The following is a 20609-nucleotide window of genomic DNA, read 5'->3' as shown; positions in this document are numbered from 1 at the left end:
GTGGGTAGAGAATTTCACTTTTGATAAGAACATTTAATGTATATAAAACACTGGAAGGATATATAACAAAATATTCAGTCTTTATTTCTGTTCAGTGATTAAATATTATTCCCTTTGCTTTGTATATATTTTTGAAACGATTATTTCTGAAAAAAAGAAAAAGAAGTTACTGGATAGAGAAGCAGTTGTTAAATGTCAGGAGTCCAGCAATCCAGGTCTGCACCCGCACAGGCCCTGACATGACAGGGGTCAGGCAGCCGCCGGATCCCATTCCTCCCAGTGCCTCTGGGATGCTCTCCATCCAGCGGTTTCCTCTCCATCTGACGTTCTCAGTGTCCTTGTATTTCACAAGCGTCTACAGTATCAACAGGCACAACAGCAAGCGATGCCAGCAACTTTGGTTCTAAATTGGAATAACCAGTTGCAGTTATGGAGCACAGTGGAAATAAAACATAAAACACAGATCAGGAGTCCCACAGCAGAAAACCACATGTGACTAAACTCCTGCCCTCTCTGACCCCTGCTCATATTTCATGGATCTGGAAAAAGCAATTTTTTTTCTCAAAAAGATGCTTTACCTGCTAAGGAGTTCAGAGTTGGAAAAGCTCACTAAACCCCAAGCAAGGCCCACCCGAAACAGTCTGAATGGGGTGTCATCACTTTGTCCCCATTTGTTTCAAAAGGTCTTTGCTAATCACATGGAGCAGCAGACGATCACACCTGCATCCGTGTAAAGGAGGCCAGAAATCTCAGCTCTCCTCCAACTCCAAATGGGCATTTTACTCAAAGCACAACACCTCATGTTTCTTGCTCTTAAAACAAAACGGGGAAAGGCCGTTTTAAAATCTGGCGTATATAAAAACCCTGCCACCTTTAGTTGAAGGTGCTTCTTAGGTACTTCCAAAAGCTCTGTCCTTTCACACGGCAGCATTTTCAGGAGGGATCAGGAACTACCGTTAAGGTCTAAGAAACAACAAAACAAAAAACCCAGACAGTTTCCTGCACTGTCACCCCAAACTGCCTCCAGAGCACTGGGTGACCTGCCTGTTTCAGCAGGTTGCTATAGCAATTCATGTCGCAAAAATATTCAGACACCAGAAGAAAAGGTACAAAAAGAATTAAAACAATGACAGATGAGATTTAAAAAAACAAAAAACTTAACCTCAAAATACCCTTTAATCTCAACAAAGACCAAAAAACGCCCTTTGCATTGTCCTTGGGAAATCAAGAAAAAATGAACTTGTTTTTGTTTTGTGACTCAAAATAAACGAGACTTGCTGGAAATCGTGCTCATTGCTTGCACTCCATGCCAATTTACACTCTTGTTAGATCAGTCCCAATCCTCCAGTCACAAGTCCCTGTTAGAGCAAGAAAAACCACTCCTCTCAGGACTAAGCCCCGAAGGTGGAAGGACGTCTTCAGTGAGAGAACTGCCTGCCGTCGGAAGACTTCTTGCTAATGTGCTTGAAGATTTTGGACTTCTCTACTTTCTTGGGTTTCTGGTAGCCGAACCCACCGCCGCCTCCTCTCTTCTTCAGCTTGCCTTCATTGCTGTTCACGTCTACAGGTGCACGTTAAGGAAATCAAGCAACACAAAGATAACACTCCAACCTGACATCGCCACGGGGGACCAAGCAGCACACACCCTATGTTCTCCACCTCACCCTCCCTGAACCACGGAAACGTGTAACATGAGCCTACACAACACATCTGCAGGACATCAGGAGTGCCCTGTGACTGTGGACTAAAATTAGGGGAGTAAGTGTAAGTCCAGTATATTAGTCATTCATTATTTTCTCCACACAATAGAATTCAAGACAATTACCTGTAAGAAATAAAGAGGTAAATCAGCAAGTTTATAGGAACACAAAATATACTTCCTGTGTCAAAACAAATGACTTTCACCTCCACTGGGGCTGACTCAGGAATGCTTGAACAAGTGAAGATTCGACATGCAGGCGTTTACTCAACGCCCACGGGGATGCAACCCAAATCCGGCTTTCTCCTTTAGGAGCTACGGTCCAGCGTTGATGAACAGGCCTGCTTTAGCTGCTGTTTCTTCTGATGAAAATGTGATTATAAATTACAACAGAAGCAACTGAGATACCCCCTGTGCCCTTTATCTTGAGTAGCACTTAAGTTTTCCTTTCTATTGCTGATCTTGCAACTTCCTTGTATGAAATCCTTTAATGGCTCTAAGAATAGAAGCTCTTTGAAAGGTTCTGTCTTCTCCCTTTGGCTGAGGGCATCCTAACCTCCAGACCTCACACAGCTAACCCGAACCTGTACAGCAGGAGCCCTGCAATCCCCCGGCCTCTCCCCAGACTGCACAGCTCCCTCGGGCTCTGCCAGTGGAATTCCTTTGACTTTTCTAAAGGCCCAAGTCATAACGTGCCATGTTTCTGTCAATCTCACTCCTGTCACTATCCCTGCCTGACATGCAGTGACCAGGCCGAGCACCATGCCTCCATTCCCAGCCAGAGCACACACCCACCCACCCAGTGCTAAGCCCATATGCCCCACGCAAGCTTTTGTCCCGTAATTCCTGCACCAATTCATCACAACAAAGAAAAGGATACTCAGATCAACAAAAGGAGGCACCTTGAAGCCAAATGACAGAGCAACGTGAGGCAAATTTAAGTTATTAACGTTAAAGATTTGTTTCAGAGAGTGGGAGTCATATGCTCGAATGTACGACTTATATGCTTCCTGGGCTGACTTATGAAGGAAGTAGTTCTTTTCAATCAATTTTTCAAGCTGAAATGGAAAGAAACATTGGTTTTAATAAAACAGCAGATTTCACATATATTAGAAAAACCACCCTACGAAAACATTTGTGCCAATACACTTGTTCCAAGCTTTGCAACATTTGCAAAATCATGCCACAGTAAGAATAATTACAAAGTTCCCGTGTGGCCTGGCCTGAGCCGATGCAGAGCAGACGTGTGGTAACCTGCACAGTGAGAAAGCAGACTGACCACAGTGCACACTTCTCAGTGATAAGGGACCCCAGGAGGCAATGCCCGGGGCCGAACACGCAGAGGCAATGCTGGGACCAGGCTGAGGCTGCCGGAAGAAAGCATACCTGAGATTGAATGTCAGAAATTTTGGACCAGGAAAACTCAAATTCACTTAATGGGACCTAGAAAACAAAAGCGTGAAGGTTAGTGAACTAGGATGGATCACCATTCACATGTTTAGATGATGAGAAAGTGGGAAGTCCTACAAACAGTGGAGGAAAGGTGAGAAACTTTACAGGCATGCGTTAACGAAGCCCTCTCTCTAAACAGGCTCCAGGGGATGGAAAGGCCTGGAGCTCTAGTCAGAGGGGCCCCATCGCCACCCCGCCCTCTGACTGAGTGTGGGACACCAGGTCATGATGACCACAAACTCCCAGGGAAGGCCCTCTTAGTAGCCGTCCCTGACTAGGTAAGTGGAAGAGGGCCAGACCTGCGCTGGGTGCTGGGAGGATGCAGCTGCCAGCACAGCTGTGGGGACATGGAGGAGGAGGTCAGGGCTGGCTTCCCAGAACAGACACAGCTAGCTGAAGCCAGAGGCAGTCTAGAGAACCAGGAAAGAGCATTCCAGAGAGAAAGTGCCAAGTCTAGCGGCAATTCTGGAAAGCTGCGCGGAGTTGTGGAATGAGGAAAATCCACCTGGCAAGACTGTGCCGGGAGCTGACAAGGAGGCAAATGCAGGGATGAGCAGGCCTGGTGAGCATTCACCACACCCAGCAATGGAGGCCACTCACAGTTATAATGAATTCAGGTTTGGTAGATGGGCTGGACACAGGGTGAGTGGAAAAATGGAGAAAATATAAACCACAATTCAAAATGCAGACAGAAGAAAGGCATCAGGCAGTAGCCAGGCTGGAGGGGTGGTAGGAGAGTGGGTTTCGGGCTGAAGTTATTTTTCTTAGTGAATGACTTGAGCTGGTAAAGAGCGACTGCAAGGGAGAGACTGAAGACAAACCAGCTGCCGAATGAGGGACAAAAGGAGGAGGAGCACAAGGAGGAGGAAGGGGCAGGAGTGAATGAGGACCCCACTGCTTTGGGGAGGTAAGCAGGAAAGATGCCCGAGAAAAAGATGCAGAGAAGACTGCGGGGAGGGGAGTAGGAGGCAGTGACGGTCAGGTGTGAGGGGTTTAACAGGAGGGGAGGTGGTTTCAAACAGGCCACAGGACTGGGAGAGGAGGCGAGGGACACAGGCTGACAACACGGAACTCAAGGATTAAGCCATAGGGGTAGTCCTTTCGGTTCACATTTCCTGGGCCAGCCCCCCACAAAACCTCATCTGTTCCACATCTGTAACAACTGTTCCAGGAGCACTGCAATGACTCATGACTCCTCGACACTTCGAGGCCACCTGCACTGGCCAACAATTCCACCAAGAGGATCTGTTCCAACTTAAGACTCCCAAGCAAAGACCTTTACCTTGGATTGCTTCAGGTAACGAAGGAAACCCAATTCTTCAGGACGCAAAATGAGCAAGGCATGCCCCCTTCCGTTTAGGCCCCTGGCAGTTCTTCCCACTCGATGAATGTATTCCTTTGGTAGAGAGAGAACATCTGAGTTCACACAGCCTGACAGGCACTGTGGCAACCTGCATTCTTTATGAGGGGGTGCCCCTCCCCGTCATTCCTTCTGCATACCCCATTCCCAAAGAGGTAATAGGACTATGATCAAGGCCAAAGGAAACCTGGACATGAAATTCACTTTAGCTCTATGCGCTAATAAAATGACCAGTAAGTGTGCTTGATCCTCAAAATGGCTTTTTGAAACATTTTTAAATGCCAGTTGATAATTTATATAATCTACTAGAGGCCCCAGTGCATGAAAATTTGTGTACTTGGGGGGGTTGGGGATGTCCACCTGCCGGATGTCCACAGTCAGACATCCCTCTGGCAGCCTGGAAGCCCTCAGGGGATGTCTGACTGACAGCATAGGTGGGGAGCGGGCCTAAGCGCAGTCGGACATCCTTAGCACTGCTGAGGAGGCGGGAGAGGCTCCCACCACCGCCGCTGCACTCACAGCCCTCAGCCTGGCTTGTGGCTGAGCGGAGCTCCCCCTGTGGGAGCGCACTGACCACCAGGGCGCAGCTCCTGCATTGAGCGTCTGCCCCCTGGTGGTCAGTGCTCGTCATAGCGACCAGTCATTCTGCCGTTAGGGACAATTTACATATTACCTTTAATTATATAGGACTGTTTGTTGAAAATACTTAATGAACTTATTTTACTACATATACTACAGTCTTATATATAAGCAAGTTTTTATTTCCTTCTGAAACTTACTACTCTTAGCAAATCATTCCAAGCATATAACAGTCCTAAATTAAGTCTCACACAGCCTTTTGGGTCCTGAAAAAGTCCTAAATACTATTTTCCCCCCTAAATTTGAGATATGCTGCACTGACTTGCATAACTAAGGAACAGACCTCTGACTCTGAAATGCAGTATTTCTCAGGGAACCAGGAGAACAAGTGCGCTCTTCAACGTACAGCCACCCTGAGACACCCGAGGATGCCACTTACCTTGGGGTCATCTGGAGGGTCATACTGAACAATCCAGTCGACTTCAGGAATGTCCAGCCCTCTAGCTGCCACGTCCGTGCACAACAATATGCCCGTATCCGCGTTGCAGAACTGGAAGAATGTGGTCGTGCGCTTATTTTGCTTCTGCCTTCCCTAAAATCGAATACAAACATCGTTAGAGCTGGAAACAGGAAGCTGCTGGGAGGTCCAGATGTAGAACCCCAAACTGTGGAGCTGTGAACCTGCTTTACTTCAAGTTCACTCCCTGGCCTGTGTCCTGTTTTCCCAAGTAGTTGTGTCTCTTATTCCTTGTGGTTCTCATTCCTCAAAACCCAGCAAAGCCCCCTCCACACAGGACCACTCACCAATGTTGCTGACCTAGGGAGGCAGACCTTAAACCCCACAGTTTATACACCTTGATAAGCACAACCTGTTTTTTGTTTTTTTTTAATCCTCAACTGAGGATATTTTCCCACTGATTTTTAGAGTGGAAGACAGAAAGACAGAGAGAAACATTGATGTGAGAGAAACACATTGATTGGTTGTCTTCTGCACTAACCCCGACTAAGGCCTGGCTGTGGAGGAGCCTGCAACCGAGGTACTGGAATTGAACCTGGGACCCTTCGGTCCCCAGGCTGACACTCTGAGCCAAACTGGCTAGGGCAGCACAACCTGATTTTTAATGAATTTCTCACCATCACTCACATGAATGGCCAAGACAGGCAAATCGATGTAGTTCAGCAACTCATAGTGGTATTTCACGGACATACAAGATGAGAAGAAGACCATGAGTTTCTTCTTCCGGTTCTTCTTAAGGAATGTGAAGAGCAGGAGGAATCTCTTCTCAGAAGGACAAACAACATATCCCTAGAAGTAGTTCAAATGAACAGACACAAAATAACCAAACGGACATTTGCAGCTGCATGAGCCAATATGATGAAGACACTACCCCCACACTGTTGTGCTTTCCCTACAGTAAAATTCCTGCCATCATAACACGGCATCCCTACAACAAGACAAATTTAAGCTCTTTAGATTCCTTTAACAGGCTGTAACCATGGACACTGAATTCTTTTCATTATTTCTGAGATTACTGGTTATCAACAGTTCTTGCAACCATAATATATTAATATCTCAACTAACTGGAACTCTCAAGATATATCAATGATTCATTTTTGAAAACTCTTTAATAGCAACATCTCAAATAATCACAGCTTACATACATAGTCCAAAACAAGAGCACAAAGATGGGTGAATATATTTAAAAAACAAACAAAACACCAACGAAAGGTTTTTAAGCTGAACTGTTACAGAAAATATTTCATTCACCAAAGACTCGATCTTCAAGTCCAATTTTTTAAAATATTTTTTTATTGATTTCCTAGAGGAAGGGAGAGGGAGAGAAAAACATCAATGACGAGAATCATTGATCGGCTGCCTCCTGCACGCCCCCTACTGGGGATCGAGCCCACAAACTGGACGTGTCCCCTTGACCAGAATTGAATCTGGGACCATTTAGTCCATAGCCTGACGCTCTATCCACTGAGCCAAACTGACTAGGGCTTCAAGTCCTATTTTTAATCAACCTAGTTTGGATCTCTGTCACCTCATTTCCAATTTTCCACAGCTACGTGCCTGAAACCAGTCTCTCCACCTTCTAACTCAGAGCAAGATCCCTAAACATTTTAAAATAGTGGTTAATGATGCTTCCTAAGTGGTAAGTGGTATTAAGAGACAGTAAAGAGAGCTAATTAAATTATTCAGAGTTCAAGTTACGTTATGCTAGAAGAGCCAGTGATCCAATACCCAAGTTCACTATATTTGAATTAAAAGTTCAATAACCCACAGCTTTCTGGAGGATACTCCAAAGAATTACAAGGAAACAGGAGGGAGACCAAGATGGCGGCGTAGGTAAACACCGGAGACCGCTGCCGCAAACAACCATTTCAAAAATACAACTAAAAGACGGAACGGACATCACCCAGAACCACAGGAAGGCTGGCTGAAGAGAGACTCTACAACTAGAAGGAAAGAGAACAGCAAATCGAGGCTCAGAGGCGGCGCAGTGTGGAAAATACAAAGGTACCGAGGTGCGCGCGCAAAGCGGGCTGGTGGCTCAGGGCGCGGTTGTCGTTTTCTGTCGGGAGTGAGTCTCAGACTCTGGGCTCCAGATCCGGGCGAGTCTCTAGGGACCCAGACTCAAACGGGAGAAGCGGGATTATCCGGCATCAGTTGGAACCTGAGGGCAGCTTTCTCTCCGAGGTTTGCAGCGGCTGCCGGGGTTCTGAGAAGCAGAGCCTCTGGGAACGGGACTGAGCGCGGCCATAACTGCTCCCTCTGCCTGCCCTGTTGATCCCGCCCCGCCCAAACCCTGGGCACAGCCATTTGCCGATCGCCTCAGGCAAAGGCTGGGTTAGCGCCTCCCCAGAAGGCAGACGTTTTCCATACAGCTGATTCCTACAGCCAGTCGGCCTGGTGGTCAAATCCCTCTAGTGTTAACTACAACAATTAAGGCTTGGCTAGAACAAGCCTGTGCACAGAGACCACAAGGAGGTGCACCAAGAAAGCATAAAAGATGCGGAGACAAAAAAACATGACAGAAATGGAAGATATGGAGCTAAGAATCGCAATTTTGAGGGCTTGCCATAAATTTGTGCAGAGCCTCACGAAAACTAATGAGACCCTCGATGCTACGATAAAGAAATTAGAAAGTAAGCATACACAGACTGAAATAAAGAATATTATACCCAATAGCAGACCAGAGGAGCACAATAATCAAACCAAATATTCGACAAAAAACACCCAATTGGAAAAGCAAAATGAAAAAAGAATCCGAAAGTGTGAAGATAGTGTAAGGAGCCTCTGGGACAGCTTTAAGCGGACTAATATCAGAATTATTGGAGTGCCAGAAGATGAGAGACAGCAAGATATTGAAAACCTATTTCAAGAAATAATGGCAGAAAACTTCCCCCATCTGGAGAAAGAAATGGACTTACAGGTCCAAGAAGCGCAGAGAACCCCAAACAAAAGGAATCCAAAGAGGACCACACCAAGACACATCATCATTAAAATGCCAAGAGCAAAAGACAAAGAGAAAATCTTAAAAGCAGCAAGAGAAAGAGGCTCAATTACCTACAAGGGAATACCCATACGACTGTCAGCTGATTTCTCAACAGAAACTTTGCAGGCCAGAAGGGAATGGCAAGAAATATTCAAAGTGCTGAATACCAAGAACCTACAACCAAGATTACTTTATCCAGCAAAGCTATCATTCAGAATTGAAGGTCAGATAAAGAGCTTCACAGATAAGGAAAAGCTAAAGGAGTTCATCACCGCCAAACCAGTATTATATGAAATGCTGAAAGGTATCCTTTAAGAAGAGGAAGAAGAAGAAAAAGGTAAAGATACAAATTATGAACAACAAACATGCATCTATCAACAAATGAATCTAAGAATCAAGTGAATAAATAACCTGATGTACAGAATGAACTGGTGATTATAATAGAATCAGGGACATAGAAAGGGAATAGAATGACTATTCTTGGGGGGAAAAGGGGTGTGGGAGATGCGGGAAGTGACTGGACAAAAATCATGCACCTATGGATGAACACAGTGGGTGGGGAGTGAGGGTGGAGGGTGGGGTGGGAGCTGGAAGGAGGGGAGTTATGGGGGGAAAAAAGAGGAACAAATGTAATAATCTGAACAATAAAGATTTAATTAAAAAAAAAAAAAGAATAAAAGTACTACCTGATCTAAAAAAAAAAACAAAAAAAAAACAAAAAAAAAAAAACAAGGAAACACACGTACCCACATTCATTAACATGTAAGGTATTGACAATAATACCTGCTCAAGACCATCCACTGTTGCATTAGTTTTATCATCATCGACACCAACATACAATGGCTCCTTTTTCAGAGAAATCCTCGCCAGGTCCTCAACTCTTCGAGTTTGTGTGGCAGAAAAGAGCATGGTCTGCCTGCGTGCTGAAACACATACATGTAAGAATAATCCGAACCTTTCAGGGAATCCGTAGAACTGCTTCACAACTACAAATGCTCCTAAGTAGGACTGTCAGGAATGGGGGACGTGGTAACACTACAGAGATTGAGGGAATATCACAAACAACTTTATGTTCATAAATTTGACAACTTAGATGAAATGGACAATTTCCTTGATTGAAAGACAAACTGCTAAAGCTCACTCAAGAAGAAATAGAAAACTTGGCTAGCCTGTACCTATTAAAAAAATTGTACTTAAAATCTTCATGTAAAGAAAACTACAGCCCTAATGGTCTCCAATAGTGAGTTCTAGCAGACTTTTATGGAAGAAATATTACTGATTCTTCACTCACTCTCCAGGACACTGGGAATTTACTTCCCAGCTTATTCCTTGAAGCCAGCCATTACCCCAACGTCCAAACCCAACGACTCATGAGCAGAAATGCAAAATTTCTAAACAAAACTTTAGTAAAGTGAACCCAGCAATATATAAAAAAGGATAAGGCATGGCTAAATAGAGCTTATTCAGTGAATGCAGAGCTGGTTGCTTTAACATTGGGAAATTAACCAATACAATATACCATATTAACAAAGTAAAGGAAGAAATCTGATCATTTCAACAGATACAGAAAAAGCTTTTGACAAAATTTAACATCTATTTCTGATTTTAAAAAATCTAAGCAAACGAGGAACAAAAGGGGTCATCCTCAATCTGATAAGGGGCATTTACAGAAACCTACAGCTGAACATATTTTATGGTGGGAGACTGTATGCTTCCCCACTAACCTCAGGAACAAGACAAAGATCTTGTCTCACTACTTCTATTCTGTATTGTACCCGAGGTTCTCGCCAGTGCAATCAGGCAAGAAAAATATTAAGTGAAGAATTTACTTTTTTTATTTGTAGCTGACATGTCTGCCCATGCGGAAAATCCAGGCTAGTTTCATCTGAAGGTTCATGCTGAACAATCCAGATGAACATAGAAATAATTACTTGCCAGACATAAAATGGATATACAAAAATCAACCGTATATGTACATACAATAAACAATTTGAAATAGAAATTTTAATGAAGTACTTAGAAATTAAGGAGCTAATAAATGGAAATATAACTTATTCATAGGTTGAACTGACTCAATATTGCCTTTCACCAATGCTCTATCCTATGTAATATGCAAACTGTCCCTACAGGCGGGAGTTTGACCAACCGGGAGTTAGATGTGCACTGACCACTGGGGGCGGCGCAGAACATGGCAGGGGTGGCAGGCGGCCAGGGAAGAGAGGCCCCGGACGGCAGCTGCTAGGGACCCTACCCGTGCATGAATTTCGTGCACTAGGCCTCTAGTATTCAATAAAATCCCAACCAACCAGGTATTTTTAGGGAGTAGAAACTGACGAACTGCTTCTAACATTTATACAGAAATGCAAAGGAGAACAGCCAGAACAATTTTGAAAAGAATTGTTAGAATTTCATCTTAAGACTTAATAGGTAGAACTGGAACTTCTGTACGCTGCTGAAGGATATGTAAAATGGTACAAGTTAAATAACTAGTCACTCCACTCCTCAGTAGTTACCCAAGGGAAAGAAAATATGTGCCCATAAAAAAGTTGTTGATGAATGTTTGTAGCAACTTCATAAATCTCTAGAAAATACAGACACATCTATAGTGACAAAAGGCAGATCAACAGTTGCCTGGGAGAGAGATGTGTGTGAGCGGCTATTGGTAGTTGGTAGTAGGTGAGGGTTGCTCCTACAGAGGCTGAGAGGGAGTACAAAGGTGCATGAACGCACTTTAGAGGGTTATGGGGATGTTTACTATATTGATGTGATAATGGTTTCATGGGTGGAATGTGAACATTTAGCAAACTGAGTATTTAAAATATGTATAGATCATGTCAATTACATCCCAGTAAAACATTAAAAAACAAATCGTATAATGAATGGAATCATGGCCTTATTACAGATGTAAGCAGTTTATTATGTTACAAGTACTATAACCAAGCTATGTAAAACTCAAACATCACACAGACGGCAACAAGTCTACGGCTACCTGGGAGGTGCCAGATGGAGGTAAGAGGGGTGGTGGGGGTGGGTGGGAATGAGACATATGTTTGGACTGTTTAACTTGCATTAAACCTCTAACTTGGCAAAACCACTGTATTAAGTTATTAATACATTTGATGTTTATATTACAAACTGCATCTAAGGTTAATTGGCATAGCGACTTCACTTGGCTATATTAATACATTGTGGACCAGTAGTTTCTTTATATTTTTGATTTCAGAGAGGAAGCGAGAGGGAGAGATAGAAACATCAATGATGAGAGAGAATCACTGATCAGCTGCCTCCTGGATGCCCCCCACTGGGGATCGAGCCTGCAACCTGGGCATGTACCCTTGACTGGAATCGAACCCAGGAGCCCCCGGTCTGCAGGCCGACACTCTAACCACCGAGCCAAACCAGCCAAGGTGGGACCAGTAGTTTTATTGCTGGCTTTACCCGGTAGCCAGATAAGTTTCTATTGAACGAGTACAAAAAACGTTTTACATGAATGTTAAAGGCACGCTTTCAAATTAAATACCCATTGCATTTTGAAGTTATTTATTACATGTTCTTATAAACTAATATCTTTTTAAAGTATGATACTTTGTAAAACACTGTGTAATATGAAGCGAAAATTCTCGTGATCTGTCCGCAACGTGTTAAAATTCTGGTATTAATAGTTTTGATATAGAAACAACTCTCACTGCTTCTAACAACCATTTTGCAAACTACATACAGATTCTACCCACTTACTTGGCAGAAGTTTAATAATTTGCTTTAACTCCTCTTCAAACCCAACATCCAAGATACGATCAGCCTCATCAATAACCAGACACTGCAGGTTTTTATACATAAACCCTGGAGTATTCTAACAAGACAAAGAAACACTGTTAGTTGTAAAGTTTGTCTGACACAAGACATGAGACAGTACTACACAAGTGTTCTCTCACCTGCATATGGTCCAGGAGGCGGCCTGGTGTGGCCACAATGACGTTGATCCCATTAGCGAGCTTCTGCGCCTCAGCAGACCTGTTGCTGCCGCCCATTATCAGCCCGTATGTGTGAACGTGGTGTGTCATCAGCTCTTTAAGAACACCGAAAGTCTGCATGGCCAGTTCCCTAGTAGGGGAGAGAATAAGAACTCCTGTTCCTAAAAGGCAAAAAAATGAATATGGAAAAAGTCAAACTAATTATCACCACGAGTTCATAAAAGCTGCAATGAACTTCTAGCGAGACAATGGCAGAAACAACCGGATCAAAGGCTTACCATTCCTGGGCATGAACTTTAACTTAACAATGAGTTCAACTGCAGGGATGAGGAAGGCCAGGGTTTTGCCACTGCCAGTTTTTGCAGCTGCCAGAAGATCCCTAAATGTTAAAAAGGGAAAGGAGGAGAGACACTCAGTATACTCATTCACCAAGTACTTACTGAGCAGCCAGCACGCACAATCACAGGTTTTTTAGGCTCCAAGGCTAGAACAGGATCGAGAAAGAGAAGTTCCTATCTTCTCTATCACTGAATTCAACCATCTGAGTAAAACACCTAACTCAGAAGTAAGAATCGTGCCAGGAAACAGAAGTGAACACTTTTCTTCCAACACCAGGACGTAATTTAAAGCCTTTAATGCAGGCTGGATATGTAAACCAACACAATACACATCCAAGAACACACTGGTAGTTCCTGGGCATAAACTTTCCTGGGCAAACAACTCGCACTACGAACAGATGCTAATGGCCAAGCGTCCATGTTAATCATACCTGCCCTCCAGGAGCGGTCTGACACTTTTATGCTGGATTTCGGTCATGTTTGTAAAGCCCATTTCTTTTATTGCCCGCAGAGTGTTCTCATTGACAAGATTAGAGAGAGAAGCAAATGAAGTGTCCTCGAAAGCCCCTAAATGGAAGACAGTTTATCATTAGCAAATTTATCATTTTTAGTGGCTAATTCAGCTAGATTGTCTAAATTAGTTTTGCTGATTGAAAGCATTACTGGGTTGCAGTCAAACTTATTAGAGCTTCTTCCACTAAGACAAAATCCCAACCATTCCCACGTAATAGTAAGAAAAAGACCCTACACTTTAAAAATGTCTCCTCTGCTGATGCTGTGTAATTTAAAGTCCATGTCCAGAGCCCCTAATGTAACAAATAGTAAGGGAGAGAGAGGAAGTACAACCAAGGGGTTTGCAGGAAATTAAAATGTCAAGGGTGGGGTTGGGGACAGGAGTGCAGAGAAATAAAATGTTTAAGAAATCCGAAATAAAAAGTGAAAACATGGAGGATAATAAAAGCCAAGAGTGAAGTTAATCTCACTCCCCAAAGACAACCGAGTCAGATACGGGCGGACCGTTGGACTGGACCTCGGTATCGGGTGTGCATTCCTCAGCTGGGAGCACCAACGCCCTTGCGTCCTCGACCCCCCACCCGGGAGTCCCTACTCCTCACAGCCTGGCTAACCGACACCTTAGGCTGGAGAGATCTGTTGCGAGAGGCTGTCCTTTACACACAGGATGTTCTGCAGATCCTTGACCTCTACCCAGGGGATGCCAGTAGCCTGCCCCAGTTCTGACAAAAATGTTGGTGGCCAACCCTCATGATTTCCCTGGGATAGAGGAGGTTTATGAGATGCTGGACTTTCAAAGCTAAAACTGGTCATGTTCTGGGCAAACCAGGATGAGCTGGTCACCCCGCCTGGGAGACAAAATTGCCCTGGATGAGAATGCTGCCATCTTTGCAATTCTGATCAGGCAGGTCTGGGGCTGGGCCTCTGTATTTTAACAGAAAATCCAAACCAAGCAATTCAAGTGACTCCTAGACACTTTTGGTTAGGAGCAACTAATTCCGTCTAAACTCTTGACTTTACAGATAAAGAAACAAGGGCCAAAGGGGGTTAACCTGGCACAAGTTCTTCGATGGTAATTCCTGCCTCCCCATTCCTTCTTACCAAGCCAGTGTTAAACCTCTGGCCTCCTAGCTCTGGGCCAATGACGTTCCCCCTACAACATGGAATGAGCTTTAGAAAATGATAAACCAAAGGAACAAAGGACCCCAGAAGCTGTTGGGGTGCATTATTAAAATACTGGCAGGAATAAAGGAAAGACCAGAGAAAGAACAAAAACTAAGGCACAATATGGAAGATAAAAGCTGCACTTAACATATTAACCATTTCTTGTCAGTATTTACTTCTTCCAGGCACAAGTCACAACTTACTTCACACCTTATAATCGGGAGAGGCGCGGCATTTTAAAGATCCGGGGAACATGCCGGGTTACCTGTCAGTCCCAGGGGCAGGCTGGGCACCTCGCTCTCCTCTTCCCCATCGCCTGGCTTCCCCACACTGGTTTCGGTTTCTTCAGGGGCCTGGTCACCTTCCTCTGGCTCCACTTTGTCTTCCGTTTTTGCTTTTTTGGTATCTTTGGTTTTAAAGAACAAACCCCCCCATTTTATTTTCTTCAAATAAAAATAGCAAACAAGATCACAAAATAAAAGATGTGTGACACAAAAAGGTCTATTTTCAAAAGCTTAACATTTCCAGCTTTAATTTGCTAAGGAATGTCTCTTTCATAAAGATTTGGTTATATTTATTTAAGAGCCTAGGGGGACATGCAGATTTGCCAACAAAACTTTGTATTTTAGGATTCTTAATGTATTATAGCATCTTCAGTAATCAGCTTTTAAAAAGCTAAACCATTTAAGTATTGTAATTACACCAGGTTCTATATACTTCACTGAGTTTTCAGTCTCTATAAAAGCTAATTTTGTTGAAAGATGAACAGAAATACCAAAGGCTCATGTCACTGAAGACAGACTACAAAGCAGGGCAACATCCACTCAGCTGGTGGCAGACACTGGCCGTCCTTGAACCTAAGTGGTGAGGGGCCGAAAGGAAGGCCCCCGGCTCTTCACTTCTCTACCCCCACGTTCACCATGTTCTTCAATGTTCCTCTGGGTCACGTGGGTTAGCTACCACGCTGGGCTTCTGTCGATTTATGGTGGTTCGTGAGGCTAGTTAGAGCAGAAGGACCCCGACCACAACCCAGGACTCTTGTAGCCCAGGACTGGCCTCTTCCCGAGACTTTACTACCGTCTTTGTGGGAAATGGCCAGCTCTGCGGGACCCACAAGTTCGAAAGCCATGGATATCAGCAGCCGGTCTTCATGACTGATCACTTCTGTTTTCCTTAAGACAGTTCTTAAAGTTTACCCATCGAGTTAAAACCCCCAGCCCTGCAATTCAGTGATTGAGAAGAGAAATAAATCGCTGTCTTAAGCAACTTAGAAAAAGAATCCTAAAGAGGTTAATGATTTTAGAATCGCATTACAGTCACTTTAAATAAAAATGGTAATGTCTTATCTTCATGCTTTTTTCTATCTGGTTTCAGTTTTTAAGCAATTTCTTAAAACCTACAAATGTGCTCGTCTGTAGGCAGCATGAAGACAGCTGTGCACGTTTAGAAAAGTTCCAAGCTACTTTCTAAATGAAAGCTTTATTTCAGACAAGACAAATAGTAAATTCTAACCTAGGTGCTGGCAAAACTTTTTCTTAAAGGGCCAGATAGTAAACATGTTCGGTTTTGCAGGCCACATGGTCTGTCACCATGAAGACCAAGTAAACAGTGGGTATTGCAGCATTCATAAAGCTTTTCTCAGGATGGCAGAAGGCTGAGTAGCTGCGCTTCTACCCTCCCCTGAAGGCTCAGCTAGCTCGCATCTCAAGGCAATGCCTCTCACCTAAGCTTCCTCACATCCCATCACCTCCCTAAAGAAAACGGCACTTCCCCCAACACTGCCCTGGTCGTTACACTCGCTTGGAAGTTAATGTTCCATTTATTCAGAAGTTTCCTAACTGCTATTTGTACACTTTGCACATCCAAATGGTCACCAACGCTTTTTTTCAGAAGGGAGGAATTTATGGTAGGAAAAGGAATGGGGCAAAAGAGAGGTAAGTGAAAAGAATCATTCATGCAAAGGCCAGAAAAGTAGATTCTACTACCTGCCGGATTTTAGTACCAGTAATTCCACAGCTGTGTGCAAGCAGGTAACCCTAAAATATGACGCCATAGTATGTTCTATCAGCAAGGGAAGAGACATCTAAGGAGGTTCTTCTTTAAGTGAGGTCTTATGCAAGGCTGTTAGGGAACGTACGGGCATGACAAATATTTTGAGAAAAGTTTAAGTGTAAGCCCTCTCCCCAATGTTTCCTTGAGCTCATAGGACAGTTTCTGGAAACTAGTGAGTATCAGGGGTCCTTGCATGTCATGTGGGCCAATAATAAAGAAAGGAGAATGATAACTAATGGAAAAGTTTAAATGGATTCAAATAAAAGAAAATGAAGAACTTACCAGGCCCAGCATTATCCACCATTTTTCTCTTTTTCTTTTTCTTCTTCTTCTTAGATTCTGAACTGGGAGAGTGCACTGCTGCTTCCCCGTTGGTTAATACGGTAGATTTCTTGGGGGACTTTTTAACTTTTACATTTTCCACTGTTTCTTTAGATATATCTCCATTTTGAGCTTCTGACAGGCCCTTATTCACAGACAGCTTTAGGGATTTTTTAACTTTTCCACCTCCCACTTTTTCTTTACATGTATCTCCATTTGGGGCTTCGGACAAGCCCACATTCATGGACTGTTTCAGGGATTTTTTAATTTTTCCACTTGCTACGGTTTCTTGAGGCACATCTTCATCTTGAGTTTCTGACAGGCTCACATCCCAGGCCCCTGTTTAAAACAGAACACACTGCATCAAAGGGAAGTTCACTCAGAAACAGCTGGACTCTCAAATGAGAAATTCCATGGCGTCTAGAACTGAAATGTTGTAGCTTTTGCTTCCCTTTCATATACAGTTAAGTCCTCACTTAAATGTCAAATGATAAGTTCCCATGGCATCTCATTAATGTCACAATGAACGATACTGAACAGAACGACGTTATTCGAGGACCTGCTGTACATCATTAAAACCACTTTCGCTCAGGCCAGTGTGGCCAGTCCCACACCCCCAGAGGCTGCTGGTTCCATTCCAGGTCAGGGCACAAGGCCTGGTGGGGGCTTGCCCACCCCCAGTAGGGGCCTGCAGGCGGCAGCTGATCAATGTTACACTCTCACATAGATGTTTCTCTCTTCTCCCTTTCTCTCTAAAAGCCAATAAACTATATTCTTTAAAACACTTGCAATTTTATGGTGTTGCAAATAAATTTCTCAAGGAAAAACGCTGGAAAAAGGAAAGCTGCATTTCTTAATTTCAGAAAACCATCTCTGTCAAGAGTTAAAAGTTTGGAATAAGAAAACTTTAAGAGGTTAATTTTTTTTTTTTTTTTTTTTAGAGAGGAAAGAAGAGGGAGAGATAGAAACATCAATGATGAGAGAGAACCATTGTTCCGCTGCTTCCTGCACACCCGCTACTGGGGATCAAGCCCAAAACCCAGGCATGTGCCCCTGACTGGAATTGAACCCAGGACCCTTCAGTCCACAGGCCGACGCTCCATCCACTGAGCCAAACCAGCTGGAGCAAGAGGTTACATTTTTAAACAGCTGGGGTGAGACAATGGTAGTTACAAACTATGCATTTTAATATAGACATTAATAATATATGATTAACAGGTATATTAAAAACAACTTACATGTTATTCACACAATTACTGCTTCTCATATAAATACAACTTCAAAACACCCTAAACTTTCCTAGATGTTAGTGAACTGGAAATTGTTGATGAAACCACTCATTTGTCCCAATAGTTATACATAAATAGCTGAAAATGTCTTTACAAAAGCTTCCATGTTTATGTATAAAAAAGATTACATCGTCTTTTATTGTAATCAATACCTTTACCGGAAAGTAGTTAGTAATGCTGTATTAGTCTAAGAATTGGAAGTATAAGGGAACTTCTAAAACCCACAACCCATGCTCCTCCAGGATTTCTTCCAATCAACTAATCTCTGTTAAAAACCAACTGGGGTGAGACACTGGACCTCAAAAATCGCCTTCGCGGGTTTCCATCTTATTACACAGGACCCCGAAAGCTTAACCTGCACAGCTTTAAGACCTCCGGCTCACCGGCAGAGGGTAGGGCTGCAAACGAGGTAGGCCAGCAAGGTGACATGCAGGTAAGACCCCTTTGTATGTATCTCTGTGCAAGATGCAAACACCCAGGCATTTATAAACTCGGGCTGGAAGTGCTGGAGCACAGGCTGGAGGCTTTGCATCTGACCCTGAGCTGTCAGTGCGGAGTGCCACCGGAGGAGAGGCGGGGGGAGCCTTGCGGCAAGGGGACAGTGAGCTTCCTGTGAAGATACAGACACTAAGCTGGTGATGCAAAAGCAAGGTGCATGGAGGGAGGCCCACGTGTCTGCTCGGAAACGGGTGAGGTGGGGACGAGGTGGGACCCGCAGGCAGAGGGAGGCAGAATAGGCGAGGGAGACAGAACAAAACCTAACTTTCACATAGCTCAGAAAGGCTGGTGTAGCAGGAGGAACGCCTGGAGGCCTGGAAGGAAAGCCTGGGGGCCCCTGCCTTAAGTCAGCAGCAAGGGGAACCCGATGGCCAGCGTGTCAGGCAGACTGAGGCCCCGGGCGAGGGGGCGCCGGCTCGGGACCCCAGGCCGCCTCGCACACGTGCTGTAGGGACGCTGCCCGCCACGCCGGGGCCCGGGACACGCCAGGCGCGCCACGGCCACGCGGGGGCTCCAAGCGCCGCGGCGCCGCGAGGCCTGGACATCTCACCCTGCAGCTTTAGGTTCCTCTGCCGCAACTTGAGGTTCCGCTTCTCGATCTTCCTGCGCAGGAGCTTCATCGGCAGGTGAGCCATGTTGACGAAACGCTTCCCAGCGGCGCCGCAGCCCGGCTTCTGCGCGCTCCCGGGTGACGTTACTCCCTCTCCGTACGCACGTGAGCCGCGCGGCCAACAGGATATACGTCACAGGAAACGCTAGCGGCCTGTGGACCGAAAATGTGTCCCGGGTGGAAAGGCTTCCGGGCGCGTGCGCAGCGCTACACTTGGCGACCGGATTCCGTGCAGCGCCCCCTGGTGGGTTGGAGGCCCGCGCCCGCGCCGGGTTCGCATTGTGCCAGAGCTGGCAGGGCATCTAAGCGACTGGGAGTCCGGGGGTGGGGGCGTGGGGTGGTGTGTGTGTGTGTGTGTGTGTGTGTGTGTGTGTGTGCGCGCGCGCGCGCGCGTGCGTGCGTCAATTTGGGAAATTGAACAAAACCTAACTTTCACATAGGTTTTTTTCCACGCTCCTTAGTGAGAAATACACCTTCCCTGGTTACATAAGTATAACATTTCTCAAAGCAACACCCTTACTCTTGTGTTTCATTCATATTTTTCTTTCCATTCCATTCATTCCACCATAAAGTACTCTATTCTGAGCCATTAAAAATTCACATTACTATGCCTTCAATTTCACAGCAGTATTACTGGGCTAGCTGCAGTTTGAAAAACAGGTTTATAATTATGTCCTGTAGGAGTCCAGAACATAAGTTGCAGTTTGGCTACCTTGTAGGCCTCTTATTTTCTTTTATTTATCTATTTTACGAGTGTGCGTGTGTGTGTGTGTGTGTGGCGAGCAGAGAGGTGCATAGAGTGTTTAAAAATAGAGTTATCACTATTACAAAATTGGGATAGTTCATACTGAAGTTGATATTTTTCTTGAAAATTTGCTTCAATTCCTCTTGGAAGTAACTAGTTTGGGCTGAGCAATCCCCCAAGAAGGGTCAATGAAACCTGCATTAGTTTGTTTATTTAAAGAGTCATGGAAAGAGCTGATGGGGATTAGACTTGATCATAGGGAAGAAGGGAGAGGGAGGAACTTGGGGGCTGTTTAAACAGAATATGGATGAATTGACTGAGAAGTCACCTTGAACTGGGTTGGAAAACCAAGACAAATGAACAAATCCTGATGTGCCTGGATTGTTGATGGTTAGGCTGGCTAAAAGATGAGTCACAGATTTAAACTGGCCCACAGCATGGCTCAGTGGTTAAGCGTTAACCTATGAACCAGTACGTCATAGTTCAATTCCAGTCAGGGCACATGTCCAGGTTGCAGG

At 44.5% G+C, this 20609-nt stretch overlaps 1 protein-coding gene across 1 annotated transcript; it reads right to left on the bottom strand.

Moving 5' to 3' along the window:
• Window positions 1-1157: 1157 nt before the first annotated feature.
• Window positions 1158-19452, bottom strand: DDX18 (DEAD-box helicase 18). The gene is made up of 14 exons (XM_070423115.1): window positions 19287-19452; window positions 16911-17288; window positions 14842-14982; window positions 13331-13466; window positions 12840-12940; window positions 12523-12722; window positions 12326-12440; window positions 9374-9513; window positions 6235-6396; window positions 5530-5682; window positions 4434-4547; window positions 3086-3142; window positions 2580-2757; window positions 1158-1561 (listed from the first exon to the last, which is right to left on the bottom strand). Exons 1-14 carry the CDS (start codon window positions 19369-19371, stop codon window positions 1419-1421), a joined length of 2103 nt encoding a protein of 700 aa, XP_070279216.1. The 5' UTR covers window positions 19372-19452; the 3' UTR covers window positions 1158-1418.
• Between the last annotated feature and the right edge of the window lie 1157 nt (window positions 19453-20609).

Source organism: Myotis yumanensis, unplaced genomic scaffold (genome assembly GCF_028538775.1).
Source record: "Myotis yumanensis isolate MYYU_CA2020_CCGP unplaced genomic scaffold, mMyoYum1.0.hap1 SCAF_8, whole genome shotgun sequence".
NCBI classification, from domain to species: domain Eukaryota; kingdom Metazoa; phylum Chordata; class Mammalia; order Chiroptera; family Vespertilionidae; genus Myotis; species Myotis yumanensis.
Note: the sequence above shows the minus strand (reverse complement) of the source record. Positions and strands in the feature narration are given on the sequence as shown.

Coding starts and splice junctions, on each gene's coding strand:
- DDX18 (XM_070423115.1), bottom strand. CDS start 19,371: ATGGCTCACCTGCCGATGAAGCTCCTGCGCAGGAAGATCGAGAAGCGG. Junction 14,983..16,910: donor GGTGGATAATGCTGGGCCTG/GTAAGTTCTTCA, acceptor TTAAAACCAAAG/ATACCAAAAAAGCAAAAACG. Junction 3,143..4,433: donor GTTACCTGAAGCAATCCAAG/GTAAAGGTCTTT, acceptor TTTGTTTTCTAG/GTCCCATTAAGTGAATTTGA.